Here is a 27151-nt window from a genome sequence, read left to right as displayed (position 1 = left end):
GCACAGGGCGACACGGCACAACATTCGACGGGCACAGACGGCCATAGATGCGATGGGGGCCACGGGTGAGCAGACAGCCCTGTTCCTAACCGATATAGATAGGGCATTCGACTCTGTGAGTTGGGCCTACTTGTTTGCGCTCCTGCCTCGCCTTAATCTGGGCCCGGTTTTTATCTCATACGTTCGGCTGCTCTACACTGACATCACAGCGGCAGTGCATGTCTCCGGTGCGGTTTCCGCGCAGTTCCCAATCGGTCGGGGGACCCGTCAGGGCTGCCCGCTGTCCCCATACCTATTTGCGCTAGCTATGGAACCCCTAGCTTCCTGGGTGCGCATTGATGCGCAGTTGCAGGGTTTCAGATGGGACGGGGGACGCACTGATAGGATTGCGCTGTATGCGGACGACGTCCTATTCTTCCTTACAGACCTGGATAGGTCGGGCCCGCGGTGTTAGAAATTATGCGCATCTTCGGAGAGGTCTCGGGTCTGGACCTTAACCCGTGTAAGTCCAACCTGTGGGTACTGGGCGATGGAGCGCGTGCGGGCCACTGGGTGTCGGCCCTGAAGGTGGGGGTTGGAGGCCTGTTATACCTGGGTGTTTTCTTGTCCGAATCTGCGTCGATCTCTTGGGAGCGAAATGTGGTACCAGTCTGGGATAAAGTTCAGTCGGACCTTAAAACGTGGGCCCGGATGCTCCTTACTATCTTTGGTAGGTCTGCGATATTCAAGATGGTTGCACTGCCACGCCTTTTATATCAGCTGCAGAATCACCCACATACGATTGCACCCCGGTGGTTTCGGCAGGTTAACTCGGCATTGGGACGCTTCCTATGGGCTGGGGGCGCCGCCAGAGTGGCACTGCGTACGTGTTTTCTGTCCACTTACTGTGGTGGGCTTGCGACATCGGACGTGCTGTCCTACTACCAGGCCTCCCACTTGTTAGTCCTAAACGAATGGTGGTACGGAGATAGAGGGGACCCAGCATACACCTTGGAGCGCTCGCTGATGGGGGACCACACTTTGCATACGATTCTATACTCGGCCAGACTGCGGCGGCGGCTGCCCCGTGCCACACAGGTGGTATTTACGATATGGCGACAAACGCTGTGCCGCATGGGTTGGTGGGGCAGACTGACGGCTGAGACCCCTCTGTGGCATAATGGGCAACTCCCCGCATTAGCCTCGCTGTCGGGGTTTGGCGGATGGGATTCAATTGGGATCTCATCGCTAGGACATGTCGTATCCGGCACGGTGCTCAAGTCGTTTCAAGAGCTCAGGGTTGAGTTTCATATGCCCAACACCCAAGTTTTTTAAGTACCTTCAGCTCCGCCACGCGCTTGGACCTAGCTTGGTGGGACCTGGAGTCGCTGCCAGAGTTCAGTCCTCTGGAGGCGAAGGTCTTTATGGGAGACCTTGGCGATAAGAAAGTGTCCCGCATATACCACACCCTGGTCACTCACTGCTCCTCCTCCCTCCTTAAATTGAAGGAAGCCTGGGAGCGGGATATTGGCCCACTAGATGAGGAAGCTCTGGAGTCCCCGCGGGGTACAGCTATCGCGGTGCGCCTGCGACTGATTCAGTTCAAATATCTACATAGGGCCTACTATACGCGAGAGCGATTGTGGAAGGCGAGCTTGATTGGGTCCCCGGAGTGTCTGCGATGTGGTGCTGAAATGGGTACGCTGCTGCATACTGTGTAGTCCTGTACTGGTCTGTCCCGGTTCTAGCGGGGTGTATGGAGCTGTCTATCGGAGGTACTGGGATGGGATCTTCCCCGAACCCATCGTCAGGCCCTTCTCCACATACTAGAGGGTGTTGGGGGAAACGTTTACAAGCGTCATCTGTTGTTGCTGGGCCTTGTCGTTGCTAAGCGAGACTTGGCGCGGGCGTGGAAGAGTGAACGGGCCCCCCCATTGAGTGTTTGGAAGGCAGGGATTGATTATTGTATGGGGTTGGAGCGCCCGGTGTTCGAAGCGAGAGGGTGCCCCCGTAAACATTTCAAGATCTGGAAGAGGTGGGCGGAATATAGGGGTTTGACATTGGATCCCCCATTGGAACCGGATGAAGAAGTGGTTTCGATGGACGGGTAGCAGGCCTGAGGAGACGCTAGCTCTCTTACTGGATACGAACGATTACTGATGACCGGCGATGATTACGTGCACGGGGTTAGGGAGGGATAAGGGGTGGGTAGTGGGTTCATTGGGGGGTGCTGGGTGGTGTTGTTTCTGACTGGGCCTGCATCATGCTCCTATATGCTTCAAATTGTGGCAGGACTCTCCTGACTGTGGAGGACTGCATTTATGCTTTACCTGATCGATAAAATCAATAAAATTTTGTTGTGGAAAAATAATATTCCACTCAATTTACATATGATATCAATGCTCTAAGATATTTAAATGTGGGACAATCAGCATCGCACTTTACGACCCCATGACTGCCCCATGGTGGGATCTCCACCCAATCCAATCACACTCCTCTTAGACCCATTTTTTAAATTTCTCTGTGTTTTCTTGGCTGGGTCAGAAAAAGTGCAATTCTTTGTAAGTGGGTAGGGGTGGGCGCTATTTGGAAATGAAATAAACTTTTGCAGCAAACCTGCTCCTCTGTTTTTACCGACTAATGCCGTCACTCTTTTTTTGCTGCCTTCACTGCACCACAGGAGGTGCGGAGTTCCCTCCAAACCTTGTGTGGCTTGGTGCAGAGAACATAACATCCATCATCGAGGATGAAGATGCATTAAACAACTGCTTACCTAATATCATTGATGTCCATGGAGATCCACATTAATTATTGGTGCAGTTGCAGTTGCAGAATTTTGAAACAGACTGATCACATTTTCACCTTTTTCTGACTACTGCTTTTTAGGTCAAGCCTGGGCAGCACAAGCCCTGCTCTGCGAGCCATGCTGTATTGGAGTATGTACTTGAAGCCCCGCCCACTCACTGCCCATATTTGTCATTGACTTGTGTCATTGTCCCTGATAAATGCTGGATTCTGATTCGTTATTATGCTTGTTAGTCCCTCCTTAGTGCCACCTTGTCTTCATTTGTAACCTTCCATGAGTACTGGTCCTTTTACGGTTGTTACATGGTGCGTCTTCTTTAGTCTGTAAGCACTACTTTCTTTAATGAGTTTCTCTTACTGCAGGCGGCAGGATGGTCTCTCATGCACAGTTGTGACCACCGGCTTGTTTCACTTGTAGCAAATGGGGAGCTCTTCAGGGGCCATTGGAGACAGAAGGGTGCAACTCAGCGATGCCCTTAGGGAGGTCAGAGGTACATGATGTAAATTCCGCTAGATCTGGCGTGTTTATTTTTGGAACGAACATCAATGTTAAACATAAATATGCTTAGGTTTGCTCCTGTGCTCACTTGCTAAAAACTATGAATTCAACAAAGCGCTCTTACCGTGTTTTCTCAATTTGTTCCTCTGTAATATGGATCCAAAAAATAAAGAAACTCTTTGGCTGCAAATGTCTCTTTGGACAAACACACTCCTGCAATTGCAAGCCCAAAACCGACCAAAGGTATTGGAGTGCTTTACTGAGCAGTTTTCCAAATCCAAAGTGGCAGCTCGCTGCACTTTACTCCTCAGCTCAGATTACCTGCAAAGGGTGAGCTTTCACCCCCAGTTTAACGTTGTTCTCGCTCATTTGCTTTTCTCCCCCTGCCCGCCCATTGCTCTGTATATCGTTTGCTTCCCTATGCCCTACGTGCCCCTTCCCCCACCGCGCCATCCTTTGTGCTTCCCCAAAATCTCAGTTTTGCTTCTCCATACCTTCCCGTCTGTGCTCCCTCTGCTACCTTCCTTTTGAACCCCCCCCCACTATGTACACACACTTTTAAAAAACATTTGGAATGAAGTAGGTATTGCATTAGCAAGAGTTTAAGCTATTGGAATTGTAAATAACAATGCCTTTTATTTATGTTTTAAAAACCAAAACATAAGTAAAAGGCATTGTCATTTACTTCAATAGCGCAAACCCGCGTAAATGCGAGACCTATTGCATTGCAGATGCTTGTTATGTATAAACCCATGGACTGACTTGTGCTCTCTTTGTCTGTAAGTCCATGGAAATTTCCAGTCACTTGCAGGCCTGCAAACCTTCCCAAAAACTCAACATGTGAGATGAGGGAACCATGAGGGGGCGGGGCATAAGTGGGGGGAAGCCTTGAGCCTGTTAACCTCTGAGCCATGTTAGTGCTTTTCAGGAGGCGTGAGGATTGAGAGGGAGTGAGGCTTTGTGCAGGTCAATGCACTGAGCCACTCTAACCCCCTAAGAAACATACTCAGGGTTCAAAGATTGAGGAGGTTGCAAACCCTTGATGGATATCAGCTGTGCTCAGTCTCAACACAATGTGTGTAGTAAATGTTCTCTATTGGGTTTCCAACTCACAGTTTCTGCCACTGTGTAATATCGGCTTCTCACCCGGACACTGTGTAAAGGGAGCCAATTTCATGTGACACACAGCGGCGCCTTGTGAGTTGACTGGTCTACTGTTGTATGTCGTAGAACCAAGAGGGAAGGGCCACAGTCCTGAAAGATTCATAATTCTCTGCTTTTTCCACAACATTCTCTCGCTTACCCAAGACCGAACAAATCTACAGTGGAAACTACTACTGACCACGATATAGTACAGTACATAAGGACTATTTACTTATGTAGTGTAGTTACTTATATTTTATTTTTGGTTACGTTTAAATACATGTGTTATTTCCTGGTTATAAAAAGTACAAAAGGAACTGAAAACCTGACTTTCACAAAATACCTTAACAATGCACACTGCAGTTCTTGTTTGGTTCATTTCAAGGCACTCTATTGATGGACTTTTGGAATTGGCTGTCGCAACTAATGTGGGGTGGATGCTGTCACCATGTTTGGGATGGGGGGTAGGGGGCTAAAATTGCTATGTTGGAATGTTAACGGGTTGGGGGACAGGATAAAACGTGGTGTGGTATTACAACTCCTGAGACGTCTCTCCCCTGATATTGTACTGTTGCAAGAGACACACTTGATAGGGAATACATGTCACGCTATGAATCGTAGGGGCTACCGTCTCCTTGCACACTCAGGCTTCACCACTGGCTCTAGGGGGGCGGGTATCCTCGTTAGGACCTCCCTCCCCCTTGAGATCGAGGCCGTCACTCTTGACGACAGGGGGCGTTACGCCGCCATTATTGGAAGATGGGAGGGGAAGGTCATCTCTTTGCTTTCCGTTTATGTCCCACCTGGCCTTCAGGCTACAAACTTTGCTGATCTGGGGACGGTGATACTGGGGCTCCCTGAAGGCATTCCTGTTGTGGGAGGCAATTTCAACTCAGTGGTCTCCGGTGATAGCGATCGCTACCCACCCGGGATCTTGGGAGGTCCCAGTCTTGGTTGGGAGGTTTTCTCGACACTCTGGGATTGATAGACTGCTGTAGGCTGCTACACCCTGCACAACTGCAATACACCTTTCACTCCGGTGCACACGGTAGCCTTTCGAGATTGGACTATATCCTTATGCCCGCAACACAGGCCCCGTTAATTAAAGAAATTAGGCACTTGGCTAGGGGTGTTTCAGATCACTCCCCCTTGTGGCTAATGGTGGAGGCGGGACCGGGAACTGAGGGTCGGGTAGCCCCGATCAACCCTTGGTACCTCCGTGATCCTAAGATCCGGAAGGAACTAATCAAATCGCTCGACCATTACTTTGTGGATAATGTGGCGTCTGTGTCATCGTCTGTCTCGCTATGGGAAGCTTATAAGATTGTCATCTGCGGTCATGCTTTATCGTTAATCAATAGCGCTAAGAAGCGTAAGTGCGAGGCTGTGGTCCGACTTGAAACTGAGATAGCAGATATAGGAAGAGACTTGGAAGCTGATGTTACTCAGGACAGGTTGCACCTTCTCAGCATCAAACAAACTGACCATAGAGCATTGGTCACGGATGCCGCGAAGGTGCTGAGCAGGGAGCAGCAAGGCCGTTTGTATGATGTGGGTGACAAGGCCGGAAAGTTGATTGCCTGGTTGGATAAGAGGGAGAGGGCTAGTCGTGTGGTTCCCTTGATTGAGAAGGCGGATGGTGTGAGAGTGACTGACCCAGTTGAGATTGTGGAGTGTTTTTCCGAGTATTTCAAAACCGTTTACTCCCCAGTGTCGGACAGACCGGAACAGGACTCGCATCTGCTCCTCAGGGATATCGCATTGCCTCGCTTGTCGGATGCGGATAGGGAACTGATGGACGCGATGCTCTCAGTCGAGGAGGTCACCGCCGCGGTTCGCTCTGTGAGGTCTGGGAAGGCCATGGGTCCAAATGGACTTCCCATCAAACTTTATAAGTTGCGTCCAGATACAATAGCACCACATCTTCGCTCTATGTTTTTGGAATCGCTAGAAGCTGGTACCCTCCCTTATGACCAACGACTTGCATCTATCGTTTGATCCATAAGGAGGGGAAGCCACGGGATCGCTGCGCGTCATACAGGCCCATCTCTCTCTTGAACGCTGAGCCTAAGATCCTCGCAAAAGTGCTTGCGAATCGCCTGGTGACTCGTCTGCGACCTGATCCATCCAGATCAGTCCAGGTTCATTCCGCACCGAAACACGGCACTTAAACTTCGGCGCCTACATGGCGCCCTCGCGAGAGCGTCCTCGCTGCGTGAATCGGCTGTTTTGGCCTCGTTGGACGCCACAATGGCATTCGATACACTGGAATGGCCGTATCTTTGGGCTGCACTGGCCAAGTTTGGTCTTGGCCCGGTTTTCATCAGTTGGGTGAAGCTACTATACCGGGACCCCTTGGCTCAGGTAGTCGTTAATGGTCGTGTCTCCGGCTCATTTTTGCTTGGTAGGGGTACTCGCCAAGGGTGCCCGCTTTCCCCGCTTCTTTTCGCCCTTGCCCTGGAACCTTTGGCGGCTTGGCTGAGGTGGGAGCCATCAATGAAGGGTATACGTTGGACTCCCGATTTTGAGGATAGAGTGTCGCTATATGCTGATGACATCCTGCTGTACCTCATCTCTCCTCGAAAGTCGCTAATAGTGCTCTTCGATGTGTTGACCTCCTTCAGTAAAAACTCTGGCCTTGTGATCAACTGGTCCAAGTCCTGCGTATACGTTCTTTCGGGAGATTCTCCTCTCTTGCCGCGTGGGTGCCCAATACAGGTGGTTCACGTGGGTTTCAAATACTTGGCGGTATTTATTTCCTTGGATCCTGCTGTCCGCTTCAAACGTAACCTGTTGCCACCGCTTCGGCGCCTGCGGTCCGATGTTGAGGCATGGCGTAGACTTCCATTGTCCCCGCTCGGACGGGCAGCATTATTTAAGATGATGTCATTGCCCCGATTTCTTTATGCCCTCCAGAATACTTTTGATACCATCCCGGCTAGTTATTTTCGAGAGGTCGAAAGCTTACAGAGACGGCTGATATGGGGTGGGCGGTCCCGCATAGCCCTAGCCAAGTTAACACTTCCTTGGTATGACGGTGGAATAGCTCTCCCGGATATTAAGCGCTATTACTGGGCCTCCCAGCTGGGGGCGATTAACCATGGCATGTACGACCCCGCGTCTAACCCCGCTTTCAAAATGGACAGATGGTTGCTGCCTGGTGGGGATTACAATAGGGCGCTTTATACGAAATCCGCTGGGAGGACGCTCACTGGCCCTACCAAAATAGCCGTGCAGGTATGGCATCGTGCTAACGATGCAATGGGATGGAAGGACATACTCACACGCGCAACCCCTCTTTACGCCTCTGAGAGGCTAGGCTCCCTGTGGAAGACGAAAGGTTTTGATAGGTGGGATGTTATTGGTATAGGCAGGGTGAATGATGTATGGACTAAGGATCGGGTCAAAACCTTTGAGGAATTGAGACTGGTGTATGACTTGAGTGACGAGGAGTTTTTTAGATATGCCCAGATCTGACACGCGTTGATGGCGGTTTTTCCTCCGGGCACTATTGTTCCGGAGGCTTCGCCGCTCGAGGATCGGGTGCTGGACGGACACGCCCTGACAGTACGATTCCGCTTATTTACAAGAAGCTAATAAACAATAGGATTGACCTCTTACAGCGCCTCAGGGAGGCTTGGACCGGTGATGGCTTGGAGTTGGACGACGAGGATTGGCAGTCGGCCATATCCTCGCCGAAGGAGGTTGCAATTCCGGCCCGCCTCCGGTTAGTACAGCTTAAGATTCTCCATAGGATCTATGTTACCGGTCCACGATTGGTCAGTATGGGTTATGCTTCGGATGGGCTGTGCAGGCGTGGTTGCGGACTATTGGGCACTTTTCTCCATATACTCTGGGAGTGACCGGTGGTTGTTCGTTTCTGGAATCGAGTGCATGCGGTGATGGAAGAGGTCACGGGTGTTGCGTTGTTGCCTGAAGCTAGACGGTGTTTGCTGAATGTTTGGGAACCCAATGACTATGATTTGGCCCAGACACAGTGGGTGACCCTAGGCAATATGATTGCGAAGATGGATATCGCCCAGTTGTGGGGTTCTCAGAGGCCGCCCACAGTCTCGGCCTGGAAGGAAAATATGGACTGGTGTATGTTCAAAGAGAAGACGGTGTATGTTGCGCGTGGAAAGCCCCGCAAATGGGGCAAGGTTTGGGGTCGATGGAATTCCTATCGGGGAGACAGCTGCACGCCTCCCTTCACGCACTCAGTGGCAGACCCCCTTTCCCCTTTACATGACATTCCTCCTATTGTGTTGCTTGGATTGTTTCCAGACTCGCTATGTTCCTCTTTCCTCCCATCCTGCAATGTCACCGTTTGTATTTTGCTCTCATGCTTCCCCCCCGCAGGACGCTTCGCCATTCAATTGATTGTACTGCCTTGTTGTTTTTCTTGTTTATGTTGTTAAAAGTTTCAATAAAAAGAAATATTAAAAAAAACCAATGCACACTGCAGTGAATTTCAAAATAATTGCCTTTTACCATTTAACTCCTTGAGTACCAGTGTGCCTTTGAAAACTACTATTCATTGCCACTAATTATATCAGCACTCACAGTGGTCCTCATTGGTTTTTGAAGCCTGGTCTCTGAGATAACGCCCCAATGTAAGTGCTGAAAGGCACCCTTAAGATAGCGCAGCATGTGCAAAGCTGCTATCTTTATTGCATAAGGGCTCGCACAAGCGTCTGTGGTGCCGTCTGTATTTTCCAAAGTGCCACAGGACACAGAAATTGGGGAACTTTGTTGGGGAACTTTGAACTAGCCTTTTCTTGTCTTGAGCATCAGCCAGGGAAATTAAAGACCAGCTCCTTGAGAGCGATGCCCCGTGTGGCCTGGGAGCAGTGTACCAGCAGATGGGAGAGTATGACACTGCCCTCCAGTACCATCAGCTTGACCATCAGATAGCCAAGGAAACCAACAACCCTACATGTCAGGGCAGAGGCTACGGAAACCATAGACTAACCTATGAGTCTCTGGGTGCCTACGGAAGAGCTGTGGTGTATCAGGAGCAGCACCTCAGCATTGCAGCTCAAACCAATGACTTAGTAGCCAAAACAGTAGCCTACAGTAGCCTGGGGAGAACGCACCATGCCTTGCAGAATCTACTCGCAAGCTGTCATGTACCTACAGGAAGAAAGCACCTTCGATACACTAAGAATGAAGGGTGGCCGGTGGCTGACCAGACGTCGCTCACCTTATGCCACCCAAAAGAGCCACAAATAATAAGGTCTTGCAATTCTTCACTCCTACCATCATCGGGCGCCCTCTTGGGACCCTGGGGCAGAGAAAACAGAGCAAAGAGGCAGCGATGGAGCAGAGGTGAATGAGGGGTGGAAGTGATCACCACCTAATCAACGCACAATGACAATTTCTGAGTATGCTCCTGATCTCCATCCTGACAGCGGAGTCCGAGCACTATGTCCGACGCCCGGTGAAGCTGCTCTGTTTAGCTATTGAGGAGATCGGCCTTGGTTCATCCCTTGACCGTCACCTAGCCAGCTGGACTTTGGGCACAGTTTTTCTCCCTGTCTCCCTGTCTCGCCCACCCCTCCCTCGTCGTATTTCGGTAACTCTGCTTTTTCCTTGTCGCCTATCTATCTATCTGTTCCCATTCAGCACTCTTTCATTCTTTGTCTACCTCCTTTGCTCCTATACCCTCTCACATGAATCTTTCACCTTGCCCGCTACACCACCGAGCCCCCTGTCCTTCTGTGCCCTTAAACTAAGCACTCCTTCTCCCCTTGTTGGGGAAATATCCAATATATATACGCTGGAGTCTCAGCGTACCATGGTGAGAGAGTCCACAGCGCCAAGGGAGCCAATCACAATTGAGGTATGGTATGGCACCCCTTGCCAGAGCACTCCCTCTCCCCTTTTTGGGGTAGGATCCAGTATGTAGGCCTTGGAGTCTCAGAGACCCCTCTGAGAGAGTCCACTTCTCTTAGGGAGCCTCTCGCAACAGAGATGGGGAAATGATACCACTTCCCCTGGGATCACAGCTAACTGGACTTTGGACGCAGCTTTGACTCGTCTACTGGTTTGTGTCCCCACCACCCTCCCCCTCCTCTATCCATGCTGTGTCTCTCACCCTCCACTCCTCTTTCCCTCCTCCATTCTCTGTCTAGTTTTCCTGCTCTTACCCCCCTCCCTGGAATCCCTCCCCTTGCCTGCTTTTTCCCTTACATATATGTTCCTTTTTTGTTTGTCTCGACCTTACTTTTAACTATGTTGCCAGGCTCGAATAACTGTGTAACCTTTGTAATGATGTAACCTGCAATCATAGCCTGATAATCATGTAAAGCGCTCTGATACCTCCGGGTCTAGCCAGCGCTATATAAAACCTCTTAAATAAATAAATACGTAATATGGCCTGTGTTCTATCCTCCCCTACTTTATATACTGAAAACCTATGGGATGAATGAAAAGCCCCGGCACCACTCTCCTATGGCTTACATTAATTTTTCTATTGTTTCTTGGCAATTTCTTCTTCAATAAATGCTAGGATCCAGATGTCCTATAGTATTGCATCAAGGTTGTATCACTTTTATGTCGCAGCCCTAAAGCAAAAGCATGGCATTCCATGTGTGGAACCTGGGTGTTACCCATGCGTCCACCCATGGATTCTGATGCAATCCCAAATTTACTAAGGTGAGTAAACCTGAGATTGCAGCAAAAAATTATGTCTCCCTGATGCAAGAATAAATATATTTCTCCTTATTACTTCTGCTTTCAATAGGTCTGCATTCTGCAGCACACATCAAATGAAGGAAATGCTTCTAAGGATTGCTTTGTGCAGGAAGGTACAAAAACAATCCTGCCTGTATCGCAGACACGCTTGCACCACGGTGCAAGGGTGCCTGCGTTGGCGCTAGGCAGCACACAGTGCACCAGTGCTAGGAGACAGCAGAAATCTGCCAAATCTAGGCAGATATTGCAAATTGCTGCTGTCTGCCTTTCACGCAAATTTACTTGCTGCCCTGCATTGTGTGACATATAAGTAAATCTGTCCATAGATAACAATGTTTCAAAGCAACTTGGAAGTGTTTATAAGGTTTTTATCAAAATGATGACTTTGGCTACTATGAAATAATTATGAAATTCTACAATCAATTTATTACATATTGAAATCTGATTTATAAACACTTTGGGAGAAATTTACTAACACTTTGTGCTGGGTTTGCACCACACAACCCATCGCAATGGGCTTTATTGAGGTTTACTTACCAAAGCAAATTCTGATTTGTGTTGAAAAGTTTGTCGAAAGTAACGCAAACTAGCAGGATGCTCTACTCAGCTGCTTTGTATTAAGGCAGCATTTCACTGGTGGTTCATGGCAGTTCCCATGCAATCATGGATGCACTTTTACCACAAAGGCCAATCTACTCACAGGAGGTGGACAGAACTTTTTGTCAAAAACGTACTCCACTTCGAGGGAGTCCTAAAGTTTCAGACATTTTTCTTTTGTGAAAATCTTTTCAACTGTTCATGTGTGCTGCACTCTGCAGCACACTAACACAGTGGGAAAAGTCTTAAACTTTGTCAAAAAAATTGATTTTTATAGTTGAAGCTTAACTTTCCAGTACAAAAACTTGGGCTTCACAAAACACACAAACACACCTTTTGCCTGCTGTGCTGCGTTACATGAAAGTGTAGTAAAGTCTTAGTAGACAAATGTCTGCTAACCAAACCATAGAGGGGAGAGCCCCCATAGACCGAGAGCATTCACTAAGTAGGAATTTGCAATGTGGTAGAATACTGACATTTAGGGGCATATTTACAAAAGGATATTGCCACAAGAACATCACTTTTAGTGATTTTCTGGAGGCAATATCCTTTTCTCCTTATTTACAAAGTGGCATTAAGCCACTTAACGTGGCTCAACGCAACCTTGTAAATAAGGCCCCGTTTCCCGCTTCACTTAGCGTGAAAGGTGCGTGCAATGGGTGTTGCAGTGGGCATTCCACCACAACACCCATTGCTTTTTTACGCTGCCCCAGATTTACAAGGATGGGGCAGTGCCAAAAACTAAGCCCAGGTAAAACCTTGTCTTAGGATGGCGATACGAAGAGAATTCATTAATGTTTCCTCGGTTTTTGATCTTTCTATGTGTGCTGCATTCTACAGCACATATAGAAACAGCAAACTGTCTTCAAAGATTGTTTATTTGCCGTAAGGTGCACATAAACAATTGCCCCTGTGGCGCAGGCACCCTTGCTACACGGCACAAGGGAGTCTGTGCTGGCGCAAGGCAGCTTTTTCAGCACCAGCACTAGGGGAAACGCAGGGGTGCAGGGTGTTTTTGTAAATATGACGCATCCCTGTGTTTTTTGGAAGCACGGCATTACCGATTTTGGTGTAAAACAGCGCTCTGACATTTTATCGTAAATATCCCCTTTAATTTATTAGGTGCTGTGACATAGATGCCCATGCGGGAGAATTCCCATTTCCCTAGGGGAAATCAGAGCTATGACAGGCAAGCACCTCTCAAAGGTGGTAAGAATGAAGACATGCTAAATCTCATACGTTTCCCGAAAACAGAACATAACACATGAGAAAGCGTTCTAATTAATTAAATACTCTGCCACCTTCTATTACTATGATAACATAATATTAGCAGTTTTAAGAGTCTCCCAGTGACTTGCTCATTTTACTCCATGTATTCTGAAAATACTGACCTTTAGGGCACTTTTTGCAACAAGATTTATTGAAGGGCAGTCCTTCCTTAGCTACACAGTCAAGTCGGTTTTGCATCATTTCTTGAGTGTAATTTGGCGGTTCTTGAGTTCTCATATTGTCTTGAAACAAGTAGTTATTTCCTGCGATCAAGAGAGCGGCGGAATGGAAAAGCTGGAATGAGAAACATAATGTTATCCACTAATCTTCACGCTTTTTGCTGCTTGGAAGAACATGAAACAAACTGTAAGACATAGTTTCAACACCATTAACACTGGACTTTCTTGAGCTTTTATTTTTTTTAAACAAATGTTATTTCGTCAAGTTGCACATATAGTGCAGGGCTCTGCGCTCCAGAGAAAGCTGCATAATGCAACATGTCCATATTGGTGACTTTGGGCCAGATGTAGTTAGGCAAATACCAGTCGGTACCGGCCGATTTCGGCCGTTACCGACCGGTATTTGGAGTTTGGGATGTAGGGGCATGTTAAAATACAGATTCGGTAATCTTACCGAATCGGTAAAATACCGAATCGGTAAAATTACCGAATCTGTATTTTGACATGTAGGTAGCACTGTAATCAGTGCTACAGGGGTTTAAGAATTCGTTATTTACCACCAACTAGAAGTTGGTGGTAAATAAGGAAAACCCTTTAAAAAGCATTTCTTTTGCTTTTTAAACAGTGCCATGTTGCAGACATACATTAGGGCATGTATGTCTGCAACATGTGCACCCATGCACAATTAAGGGGTGCAACAGGGTGTCAAATTGACACCCTGCCACCCTTCAATGTTTCCCCCAATTACCGAATCAGTATTTACCGATTCGGTAATTGACATTCATTCCTATGGGCCTCCAGGCCCATAGGAATGAATGGCAATTACCGAATCGGTAAATACCGATTCGGTAATTACCGAATCATACCGATTTGGTAATTAAATCGGTAAAATTACCTACATCCCGATTGCCAGCAGGCCCGGACTGGCCGTTGCAGGTACCGGGCAATCCCCCGGCGCGCCGCAAGGGTGGGGGCCGGTTTTGGGGCCTGGGGGCCGTTTTTGTTACAGGGCCGTTTTTGCAGCATAGCTGCAAAATCGGCCCTGTAACAAAATCGGCCGAAAACTGGCCCTGGTAGAGAGCTCAGTCGCACCCCCAGGGGGACAGCCAAGTACTTTGCCAGGGCCGGTTTTGGTTCTCAGTCCGGCCCTGATTGCCATTTCTTAAATGCCGAATCGGTATGATTTGGTATTTAAGGATCGGTAATCTGGGATTATCCACATCTGGCCCTTTGACTTTTGCATGAAAGATCCAAACATATACCAACAACTCCCCCCCCCATAACCCACCCTGATCGCACCATACCCACATAGTGGACCCTGATAATCCGCCCACCGTTTCCAGATCTTGTAGTGTTAGCGTGGGCACCCCTAGCTACAAATATAGGTTGTTCTAACCCCATGCAGAAATACAGTCCATTCTTCCATGCAACGACCCTTGGGGCCCCAGGCGCCTTCCATGCCTTGGCAATGTCCCTTTTCTCCAGTGTAAAACCCAATTGCATCAGGTGTCACTTATATATATTACCTCCTATTCCCTCCATGACATGCAATAAGGCCAGTTGCAGCCTGCGGGGAAGTTCCCACCCCAGGACCTCCGAAATGCAGGAATATACCCCTCCCCAAAAGTGCGCGAGAGACGGGCAGTGCCAAATTTTGTGAATGAATGTACCCTCTTCACGGCCACAACGAAGGCACACAGGGGAGGTGATCAGCCCAGCCCTCCACAAATGCACTCGGGTAAAATAGACCCTGTGTAGATACTTGAACTGAACCAGGTGAAGTTGCATCGCTATGTCCGCCCCTTGTGGGACTGCCAAAGCCTCGGTCCAATCCTCCTCCTCCAGCGCTCCCACATCCTCCTCCCAAGCTCTCCGAAGTCTCTGAAGCGTAGGGGAGCAATGGGTGACTAGTGATTGGTAAATTCGAGAGATTTTCCAGTCCGTGAGATCACCCATGAAAACCTTCACCTCTAGTGGGCTAAATTCTGGCAGCGTCTCCAAGCCCTCCAGGGAAGGGGGTCACGGCATGGGGAAATTAGAGGTAGAGGTAGAACTGGGATCGCGGAATTTGAAATTCTGTCTGCAGATCATGGAAGGATTTGAGTGTCCAACCCCTCATGACATCCCAAAGGACTGAGATGCCTATCACATCCCATCCCCGGAACCCCTGTAGTGTCACCAGCTGAGGCAAATGCCCATTTCCCCAGAGGGGGGTCTCCCGAGTCAAGGTGTTCTACCACCCCATGTAGCGCAAAGCCTGCCTCCAGATCAAGAACACCAGCCGCGTGGAAGACGGCAGCGACCCGCACAGCGGCGCTGACTTAAGTATTGTGTGGAGGGAATGGTGTCCCATGAGCTGTTGCTCAACTTCATATGCTGGGTCTCCCCTGTCACCGTACCATCATTCATTAAGAACCAGCAAATGTGAAGCTTGATAGTACGAAAGAACATTGGAGGATGCCAGTCCTCCACAGTAGGTGGACAGGAAGCACGTGCTTATCGCCACCCGCACCTTTCCACCCCCCCCACAGGAACTGTCCCAGTGCTGCATTCCCCTGTATGAACCATTGGGGTAGGATCTGATATGGATGATTTTGTAATTGGTAAAGGAGCCGGGGAAGCGCCACCATCTTAAAGATCGCCGATCTGCCATACAAAGACAGCGGCATACGGGACCAGGACTTCATATCCTCACGAGTCCGTTCCCACACTGGAGCCAGGTTGTGCTCCCAGGAGACCGCAGGGACATCTGATAAAGAATATGCCTAAATATTTTAGTCCTCCCTCCGCCGTCTGAACCGAGGAAGCCCATGCCCCAACCCTCGTCCGATCTCCCAGTACCCATAATGTTGACTTACGGGGGTTCATATAGAGTCGCCACGTTTCCCCCATAATTTGCATAATGCGCAGCAATAGCAGCCCCATCCTGTCTATATCTGTGATAAAGAAAAGAACATCATCCGGCTATAATACGATCCTATCAGACAGCCCCAGCGCCCACTCAAATCCCTGGATCTGTGCGTAAATGCGCACCCATGCAGGCAATGGCTCCATAGCTCCATGGCTATTGCGAATAAGTATGGGGACAAGGGGCAGCCCTGTCGCTAGCCCCGCCCGATTGAGAAGAGCGATGAGATGGCCCCCGCCACCCGCACTGACGCCGTTAGATCTGTGTTCAGTAGCGTTAGGTAGGAGAGAAAGCGTAGGCCAAAATTGAGCCTTCGTAGCAGGGAGAAGAGATACACCCAGCTGAGGGAATCAAACGCTCTGTCCATATCAGCCAATACCAGTGCGGCTGGTACCAGCAAATGTCTGATAGCCGCAATCGCCACATGTGCCCGTCTAATATTGTGTCTGGTCGCTCTCCGGGGCATGAACCCAGCCTGATCAGGGTGCACCAGGGTGGAGATGTGGGGTAGGATGCGATTGACCAGCGCCTTGACCAGAACCTTCGCCTCTACATTCAAAAGGGAAATAGGACAGTATGAGGCATGGTGCTCCGGGGGCCTGCCCCGCTTGTGGAATACCACCACCTCTCCATGCCTCTAGTCCGTAAGGAGCGCGCCCCGCTCCCGAGCCTCTTCCAGCACCGGTCGAAAGTGAGGCGTCTAAAAAATTCACTGGGGAACCCATAGGGTCCCAGTGCCTTCCCTGGGTTAAGTTCCCCCAAGGCAGCGCCCAACTCCTCATCTGTCAGGGGTAGCTCCAACTGTTCCTGCACCTCATCGGACACCACTTTAGGTGGTAGGTCGGTTATGAATTTGTCAATGTCGGCGGCCGTGAGGAACTCCTTCAGAGCATATAGATCCACATAATAGGTGGCGAAGCCAAGGGGTCAATGATCGGGTCGATGATCGGTTCTCCTGCCGGGCCCAAAACTCCCGGTAGGACCTGAGAGTGGAAGGTTCCCTGGCAAAGCCGGTGCAGCATCTTGCTGGACTTGTCACCCCATGATGCACCCCTATGTGGCGCCAACCAGACTTGGTGGGCCTCATCCATTAAGAGGGTCACATAGCTCTGCTTTGCCATCAACAATTGTCGCCTAACTTGACCGCCCCCTGCCTCCCGGCTCCCACATTCAAGTGCCTCTATACCAGCCTCCATTCGCAGCAGCTCCTCCCTACGCTCCCTACGCGCTGCTGCACACCAGTAAATATCCACTCCCCTAAAAGTGGGTTTCAATGCCTCCCATAATATCTCAGTGCGAGTAACAGACACTACGTTAGTTGTCAGGCAGTGGTCGATGGCTACACCGATGTGCTCCTTATAGTCGTCATTCTGCAGATGACACACAGACAGATGCCACCTGAATAGTTGCTGCCCACGACCTACCTGAAGCGTGAGGGCAACCGGAGAATGATCCGACAGGCCCCGGGGCAAGATATCCGCTGAAACTACCCTACCCACTGCCGCCCAGAGGACAAAAAGATAGTCGATCCTAGAAAAAGAATTGTGGACTGCTGAGAGATAAGTAAATTCCCATCTATCCCCATGGAAACACCTCCATACATCCACCCACTCAAGCCCTGTCACCAGGGAGTGTAGCTTAGTGGAGCGACCACTCTCCAAGTCACCCCCACCCCGCCAACGATCCCGGCTCAATTCCATGACATCATTCCAGTCCCTTCCAACTACAGTGAGTGTGTCTGGCATGTCAGCCCAGAGGGTCTAGATTCCATTGCAAAGTAGGGGGTGCATAAACGCTACCCAATATCAGGAGAACCTCCCCAACCTTGCCCGAAGGAAAATATAACGCCCCTGCATATCTGTCCACTGTTTCTCATGCACATAGGGGACCCTGCGGTGTATCAAGATCGCCACCCCCCGGGAACCCCTCGTGAAGCCAGAGTGGAAGACCTGCTGGTACCCACACCTCTGAAAACATAGGGCCTTCGTGCCCAGTAAATGTGTTTCCTGTAGCAGGAGCCCATCAGCCCCGGCCTATTTGGCCTGTTGAAGTATGGCCCCACGTTTAATCTTGTGTGAGGCCCCGCGCAGATTCCAGCTCACTATGCAGAGAGTACCAGTGGTCACCTGCTTCCGAGTAGGTGTAAAGGCCATCTGGAAAGGCCACTATTATCATAGCCAGCATTGGGACTTTTCGGTGTATGCGTGGGATGGTGTGGACCTACAGCAGGCGTGCGATCAAAAAACATAAACAACCTCCCCCTAATAAACACCCCTGATACCTCAAAAACACTGAAGTATCTGTTGCGGCCGGGCGGGATCCCAATCCTCAACAGGGGGATGGGAGCCGCTCCCACCAATGGATCCCCAACTCGCTGTCCATGCCCCATGGGCACTTCCCAGACCAGCAAAGGACTGATGGAGAGACCAGTCCATAACCTTGTCTCTCTGAAAGTCAGTCAGCAACCTGGGGCCTCAGCAGCACCCCCCGGGCCCAAGGGTCAATCAGCTGAGACCTGCCGCCCAGAGGTGGAGCCCTCCCTCCCACCCCCGAGAAGAGGCGTTGCTAAACCAGAAGTGGCGTAGAGATCGTGATTGTCTGTTGTCTTTTGGCTGGCCCCGCCGGCCTCGCGGGGCCATCCCACTCGATGAGAAATAAGATTCCATACCAGGCGGCATGTGGACTCTCACTCATACCATCTCATCAGTCCATTTAAAGACCTCTTCCGGGGTGTCAAAGAAGTGTGTACGGGAGAGGTACACCACCCGCAAGCGGGAGGGAAACAAGAGAGCATAAGGGAGTTTGAGGTCTCTCAGTCGGGCTTTCGCCACCATAAACGACTGTCGCTGCTGCACTTGTATAGTCAGGGAAGATGAGAATGCGTGCATTGTTGTAGGTAAGGGGCTCCTTGGCTGGGGCCTGCTTCAAAATGGTGTCACGGTCAAGGTAGTTCAGGAAATTTGCTATGACTGGCCGTGGGCGAGCCCCCGGCTGCGGTTTCTGCATAAGCGTCCGATGGGGCAGGTCCACAACAAAGCAATGGGACAGGGCCTCAAGGGGAACCCAGCCCTCCAGCCACTGTGTCAGAAAGCGTTCCATGTTGTCCCCCTCACAGCCCTCTGGGAACCCAATGAAGCAGAGGTTGTTGCGCCGGGCCCGCTCTTCAGCATCCTCCACTTGCAGTGCTACTCCCTTCTGAACTGACTCCATGGCAGCTACTTTTTTTTTCAGTGAAATGACGTCATCCTCCACCCAGAGATATGGGTTTCGGCCTCAGTGATGTGCGACATGCCATTGCGCAAGTCCTGTCGCAGCAGCATGACATCTGAGCCGACCGCTCCAATTTTTGCATCCAGCATGTCCCTGGACTGGGTGATGGCTGCCATAAGTGCCGCATTGTCAGGCACCACTCCTTGCTGTCCTCCCGGCGTCCCAGCAGTCACCACAGCACCTGTATATTTATCGATGGGGCCTTGCTTGGCCTGGCCACCACCACCCTTATCTTGCGTCATAGCTGCTGCCAGGGGTCCCCACACAAGCCCAAGGAGGACAATGGAGGGACCGACATGCAGGGGCGCTCACCAGTGGACACCCGCGGTCCGGCCCGACCGCCGAACGGAGGCCCACCAGAAGCAGCCACAGGATTTACTCCCACAGGATGTCCCCTCCCCTTGCGGCCCGATATGACTGCTGAAACTTCAACCGGCACAAGCTCCGAAGAAGGAGGGGGGGATGAAGAGGGTGGGCAGTCAACCCCCCACTGGCGCGGTGGCAATCACGGGCCCCCAGGCGGCTCTCAGACCCAGCAAATGAGCCCCTCTCATCTAGTGTCCAGTGATGTCGCCACCAGCATAAGATCAATATATCAAGACGACAGGCAGGCAGTACCCACACCCCGCAGCCTCCGACGGGAGATGCGGGACCAGGTAGGTGCACCATGGCTCCCAGGATCCACCGCTGGACCTCCGCAATGCAGTCACACCAGGTCTCCCCAGCCTCCCCCGTGGCTCGGCACGACCGCCGAAGCCTCAGCACGCACCAGCACTGCCAGGAAGAGGGGGGAGTGACAGTGGTAAATAGACACCCCTCGCTGTTGCAACAAGCCCCCAGAGGCCCCGGAGTCACTAAGGCGCTTTTTTCTCTCTCAAACAGCAGCACGGCGGCCTCTGAGGGAGGTCCTGCGCCCCAAGATGGCTGCCAGCCAGCTGCGCCACTCACTCCTGATGCGTCCCACCTCCGTGGCCCGAAAGGACCACCGAGCTGTGCTGCACCTCCACGGGTCCTAAGCAAATCAGGGGACACCAGGCAACTACAGGCTCTCGTCCAGGCTCGCGAGAGGCCAACTGCCAGCCCGCTGCTTACACCACTGCTGAGATGGCTCCTACCCTGGCCAGACAGCAGGCAACTCCCCGGCTCCTCACAGGACACGCCTCCCACAGGCCTCGAATCCGTTCGGCGGCCGCCACTCCATCTGTAAACCTCCTGCGACATCCACACTGGCCCAGGGGTATGCCGCCATGCTCCTATCGTGGCAGAGCCGCATAGGACACGGTACAGGGTCAGAGAGACCGGATATTAGGCAAGGATAATGCGGGGCTGGACGGAGTGTGCTCAAGACACGACTGCCATAATGGCTTGCCAAGCCACACCCCTTTCTTGAGCTTTTTAAACATTGTGCAATTCCAAACATCTGAATTGAATGGGCATAATCGTGCAAAGGCAGTAATTAAGTGTTATTGCCTTCTACTATTGGCCTTAAGAGTGGTTAACACTCTATATGCAGAGAGTTAAACATACTCAAGATATGAAGTGAGACCAGCATAATGATGAGGAGGAAATTTAATATAGCCTGCAGTAGCAGGCTATGCCGGCTATTAAAGGCCCACTCCAGCGTTTTGGTGAGGGCCTTTAACAAGGGAGTGGGACTTTAATTGCCGGCATAGCCCAGCTACTGCTACTAAGGGTTGTAAGGCTATTAGAACAATCTGCCATTAGAGGGCAGAATGTTCTAACAAATAAAAAAAAGGCTTCAGTGAGCCCGAGGGGAATGAAATCCCCTCAGGCTCACTGAAGCCTTTGTTCACAGCAACAGATGTGAACAAAGTCAAACATTAGAATGTTGGAGCTCCGGGCTTCTACCAGCCGTTAGAAGCTCGGAGCACTCCATTGTTTTCAATGGAGCTCCCAACATTCCAATGTTCTAATACTTGCCACAGACTGACACCATGCAGGAATAAAGCTTGGTGGCCACTCCCCTATTTTCACCAAAGGCAAATAAATGCACCCAAAGGTTAGTCCCATCATTCTAAGCATTTTGATTAGCTGAAAGCCAATCCTAGTATTGCATGCAGGATGCTTTTATATCAACGTGGTGGGGTGGTCCCAGCTGTGAAGTAGTCACCAAGAGACGTCGTTGGCGTCCTAAGAAGATTGAATGATTGAAGTTATTGCAGAATGGCATTGTTGCAAAAACATCATCTATTCTTTGTACCACGTGACCAATCTCATTGCAGCATCAACATTGATGCAATAACATTACATTTAATTTACAGCAGCTGTCTTAGCTCAGTTGCTACCCTGGCTCTTCCGACTTTCTTTTCACAGGACTTGATGCCCTACCTCATCCACACTCCATACCCCCAGTACTTGCAATCTTCAAGAGAAGAGAGAATACAACCATGCTGCCAGCCCAGGCATCTAACCCAGGTTTGAGGTTTGTGTAGTTGTATGATGAAAGCTTCAGAGTTTGACAGGCTTATCCTGTATAAGGACAGAGCTTCATGCAAATGCATGGTGACATCATTGTTCCTTGAGTGGGGCATCTTCATGGGCAACAGTCATCTTATGTGAACCTCTACCCAACATCTTAGGGAGCTCTAGTTTCACAAAAACCCTTCTCTTCTACACGTTAATGGACCTCTCTTCTTTTTAGATTCCTACAGTGGCTCCATGCAAAACGTCCTAAGTAATTGATGAATAAATGCACTTACTCTGGAATCTCAGTAAACTGAAATTAGATCATATGAAGCTGGAGCTGGATTTGGTTTCAGCATCAATGGCCTTGTTCCTTAAATTATCTCTCCTTCTTATTCACTACTCGATGGTCTTTTTAATCACCATGCTGATGTCCGGTTCCTTTACCTGTAGGTTTAGTCCTTCTACATTTTTTAATTCCTGAGCAAGAAAAAGTGATTTCTCCTTTGTACCGCCCCTTGATTCCCCTCTCTCAATTCCCTTGCCTCTATCATGTCTGACCTGCGATAATCCCACACACTCCACGTCCTGAACCTGTGCATTTTTTTGAACATATACTCATGTATGCACACCATGAGCAACAGACTTTCCTTACCTTAATGCTGCTTTGCCTCAACTTATATTTGATTTGATTTCCCTTTGATGGGTTAATTTCAAATTATTGCTTTACTCTGTGATGTGTTACCTTTCAGATATTATTTCTGCAGTGCTTTTAAAATTGAAATGACAAACTCCTTCTCCGGTCTTCAGTCTCAGTGTATTTCAATTACAGTTTCAACATTTAAAATAAAAAAATAATTGACCTCTAGTCTCAGGTGCACAATTGTATAGCTGTGTCTCTAGATGGGATGCACTTCATGGCACGGTGCTACATAACATGGCACCCAGCACCTCAACAAAGCATTGCCTGTCCTGCTTGGGTCAGCCAAATCAAGAAGACATACAGAACCGACCTTCACAATAAATATGGTAGAATACAAATGGAACCTGCAAATACAGTGAAGCAAAAAGACCTGTTAAAGGCTCTTCGTCATAAAATAAACAAAAACTTCTGACAAAGTTGCTCCCCTCAAACGTAAATCCTGACAAAAGCAACCAGCAAATGGTAAAATGTAGAAGGCATCAACCTGTATGTGATTGGACACCACCAGGATCACCAGTGGTGAACTTTTATGATGCTCAACCTGAATGTAATACCCACAGCCTGTATGTGATGGTACAAAACAAGGATCATTCAATAAACCAGGAGAAAGAGGGTCTGAGGGATGGCTTAACGACCCAACAGTACTACTATCCCTAGGAACAGTTACTTCAACAAAAAGTAGCAAGGGGTCAAAGGCAAACACGAACTAAGTTAAATCCCTACACAGTGGCTGAAAAGAGAAAGGAAATGAACTATTGGTGTGTGTAGTGCGAATCACACATAGGGTCTCCTATCTCTTGAGAGAAGATTCCCATCAGTCACCACTCGGATCCGCCCTTCATCATCTGGGATCCTTCACCCTCAGAGATAAAATCTAGAACCCACAGTGGACTGGCAGATGTTGAAAGCCTAATCCTACCTGTGGTGTCCAGTATGAGGGGAAAACAAGATGTATTATGGTGACCAAAAGCAGTGCTGAACAAGTGAAGTGCAAAGTGAAGTTGTGGAGAGAATTATAAAATTAGGTAGGGAAGTGAAAAAATTATTTATTAAGGTTCACTTCAATCCTAAAATTAAAAATGAGTGCGTAGTGGTCTAAACAAATAACCACTGTTGGAAATAAGAGGTCGACATGTTTCTGCAGACTGATCAGATCCACGTGGTATCTAGCTGCTTCCTCAGGACCATAACGCTACTGCTTTACAAAACAATTAGTGGGAAAAGGAAAGAAATAAACAGATATCACCTGAGATCTAGTGATACCGTCCTTCTCCTGACTGTGTAGTTCAATGCCAGGAATGAATCCATTCACGATGAGACACACATGAAGGGAAGAAACAAAGTACATACCAAATTAGATATAGAGCCCTGTGTTGAAACACATTCTTTCTAACACAAATTGATCTCTTCCCTTCATTATTTCTTTCCTTTTCCCACACATTTTTTTGTAAAGCAGTAGCGTTATGGTCCTGAGGAAGCAGCTAGATACCACGTGGATCTGATCAGTCTGCAGAAACATGTCGACCTCTTATTTCCAACAGTGGTTATTTGTTTAGACCACTACGCACTCATTTTTAATTTTAGGATTGAAGTGAACCTTAATAAATAATTTTTTCACTGCCCTACCTACTTTTATAATTCTCTCCACAACTTCACTTTGCACTTCACTTGTTCAGCACTGCTTTTGGTCACCATAATACATCTTGTTTTCCCCTCATACTGGACACCACAGGTAGGATTAGGCTTTCAACATCTGCCAGTCCACTGTGGGTCCCAGATTTTATCTCTGAGGGTGAAGGATCCCAGATGATGAAGGGCAGATCCAAGTGGTGACTGATGGGAATCTTCTCTCAAGAGATAGGAGACCCTATGTGTCATTCGCACTACACACACCAGTAGTTCATTTCCTTTCTCTTTTCAGCCACTGTGTAGGGATTTAACTTAGTTCGTGTTTGCCTTTGACCCCTTGCTACTTTTTGTTGAAGTAACAAAACAAGGATCACCGCTGGTGAACATTTATGATGCTCACACATGTAGCATGAAAGTTAGAGACAGAGCAGTCAAGGGAGAACTATGTGACGCGCATCAATGAAACACCTAATAGGTCAAGGGAAATATCAGCATGTATTGTAAATTGACTAACTCAAAAACCCTAATGCAATATCTTTCTCTACAAGGTGGCTGGAGGGGGGACAGCACACTCTGCAGATGACCTGCTGGAGGGCAAAGAATTGGTAATATAATAAAGCAGTTTCAGCCCTTGCAACCCAAACCTGGCTAAGAATTAACGATAATGGACAATCTGAGGGCCGATCATTACAAGTTAAGAGCGAATGATCAGGGACAAGCTAAGGGCTAGCGATTATAAGCAAGCTAAGGGCTAGCTATCACAACCAAGCTAAGATTGAGAGATCACAGACAAGGTGAGGGCGAGCTTTCATGGACAAGTTAAAGGCGAGCGGTCACTGACAAGCTAAGACCGAGCGATCATAGACAAGCTGAAAGATAACAATCTAAGCCATGAATCTATAGGGTTTGCCTAAAAGGGCAAAATAGAAGTCTCTCAAAAGTAAGTAAAGAACCCAGTAGGATAGAAATGTGAAATGATGTTGGTGCTACCTAAGTGAATGATTATTTTCCTGTGAGTTGTAGCTGATTTTGAAATGTCTGTATCAACAAGCTGGCAGATAACTCTACAAACCAAACGTCTTAACCAATGTTTGTTGGATAAAGGTGTCCATGTCTTTGTGGCTTGATTACCTGGATTAATGTGAACACCCTGTACGAGAAGAATGCTTTAAGGGGCTTATCACAGGCGTGGAATGGCGATTCTTCACCAGCCATGCTATCTGTCCTATAGAAATAGTCTACAACAATATATGTATTTCTTATAATGACTACTTTTACTGCATGGCTATTGATTGCTTTCAAATAACTATTGCACTGTTGTCACTAGAAGATTTGCTACAAAGGTACTTATGAATGAATCCCTGGGAACCATTGTTCCATTATTTCTCCTGGTGGATTCCTTGCCATGCCAAAGTATAGTAAATGCACACCCCAACGCACAGAGGGGCCCTCAATAGCCTAGAGTTGCAAAAGGAAAGAACAACTTGGGCACATGTCTAGAGAAAGTAGGTAATGTAAGGAGAAACAGCAGCTGGAAATAGAGCATGGATAGGTACTTCAGAGTACTGACAAAGTAAACATCTCATAAGAATGTTGAAATGAAGAGTAGTTTATGAGGAAAATAGACCATTATTTATGAGGTCTTTACATACATGTACATCTTCTAGACTACTTTTAATAAACATATTTAAACACATTCTCCCACTTAGTCTGCACCTCACTGGTGGATGCTTGTCCTTAAAGTTTTTTTAAGTGATTCTCATGTGGTTCCTTCTTTAATTATATGTGTCTCACTTAAAGACAAGGAAATAGCTCGATTTTCATTGAAAAAGTATTTTTTTAAGACATGATACCAAACAAGCTGCACTCCCCAGGTGACTTGTTATTTAGATAAGCGTCTTATTACAAAATGCCAAACGGATATGTCATGGGTTTGCTATTTGGTGCTTTGCTTAGCCTGAGGTAATCGTTATAAGCTTGCTGAACGTTAACACAAGGGGGCATATTTGCAAGATAATGATGCAACGTGGCGCTGCAAGCCATATTGCTGCGCCAAGCTGCGTCATTAGGAAAGTGCAGGGATGCGTCATATTTATAACAATATGACTCATCCTTGTGCTTTCCTCAGCCCTGGCGCACAATAGGCTTGCTAGCTCCAATGCAGGCTCTCTTGCACCAAGGTGCAAGGGTGCCTGTGTTGGAGGGATGATTGTTTTTGGGGCAGAGGAAGCAAAACGTCATCAGTGATTGTTTTCGTGCAGGAAGGTATCCCTTCCTGCACAAAAACAATCCCTGATGGCGTTGTGCTCCTTCTGTGTGTGCTGCAGAATGCAGCACACATGGAAAGTGAAACAAAGGAGGAGAAATAAAGGTATTTCTTCTCATTGTGCCACTTTACCGCCTCCCCTGGGGAGGCGATAGAATCTGACGCATTACCAGGTTTCCAAAGCCTTCTAAATCTGGGAATGCATCAGATTCCATGGGTGTTGAGTGAGAACACCTACAGCAACACCCATAGAACGCCCCTTTCATGCAGAGTGATACGTGAAAGGGGACCATATTTACAGAACCACGAAAAACCAGGCAGGGTGGCTTTGTGTGGCCTTGAAATGTAGGCCAGCACACTGCGCCACTGGAATGACAAAAAAAATAGACGCTCCAGTGGCGCAAGGGGCTTGTAAATATGCCCCAAGGAGTTAAACATTTGTGCAAGTAGATCCAATCTCATCACAGAAATCAGCGTGAAAGCTTGTCTTAGAATGCCTTCTGGTAAATCTCACACTTCTTATCAACCTGCCTTGATCACTCCGAACTCCTTGGTTTTCCCCTTTGAGTCAATTTCATAACCGCCTTTTCTGTGCACCTCCACAATGGAACAACAAACAGAAAGCAACATGTCCTGTGGTGTGCTCAAGACATCCATTGTCAAGCAGAAATCAAATGGAAAAGCAGCAAAAAAACAGATTATACACACATGTTTATGAGGTGCCACAGCTGCACAGGATAGGCAGAAATAAGATAATACAGAACAGCAAATACTACAAGGTATT

General features: G+C 48.6%; 1 protein-coding gene across 1 annotated transcript in view; it reads right to left on the bottom strand.

The window, feature by feature from the left end:
* Nucleotides 1-27151, bottom strand: part of TNFRSF25 (TNF receptor superfamily member 25) — a 251561-nt gene that overhangs the window by 155087 nt on the left and 69323 nt on the right. The window contains exon 2 of the mRNA XM_078640947.1: nucleotides 13111-13282. Coding sequence (XP_078497073.1) covers nucleotides 13111-13282 — 172 coding nt within the window. The remainder of the gene's footprint in view (nucleotides 1-13110; nucleotides 13283-27151) is intronic.

Source organism: Lissotriton helveticus, chromosome 5_1 (assembly GCF_964261635.1).
Source record: "Lissotriton helveticus chromosome 5_1, aLisHel1.1, whole genome shotgun sequence".
NCBI lineage: Eukaryota > Metazoa > Chordata > Amphibia > Caudata > Salamandridae > Lissotriton > Lissotriton helveticus.
The sequence above is the reverse complement of the archived record's forward strand: the minus strand, read 5'-3'. Positions and strand labels throughout refer to the sequence as shown.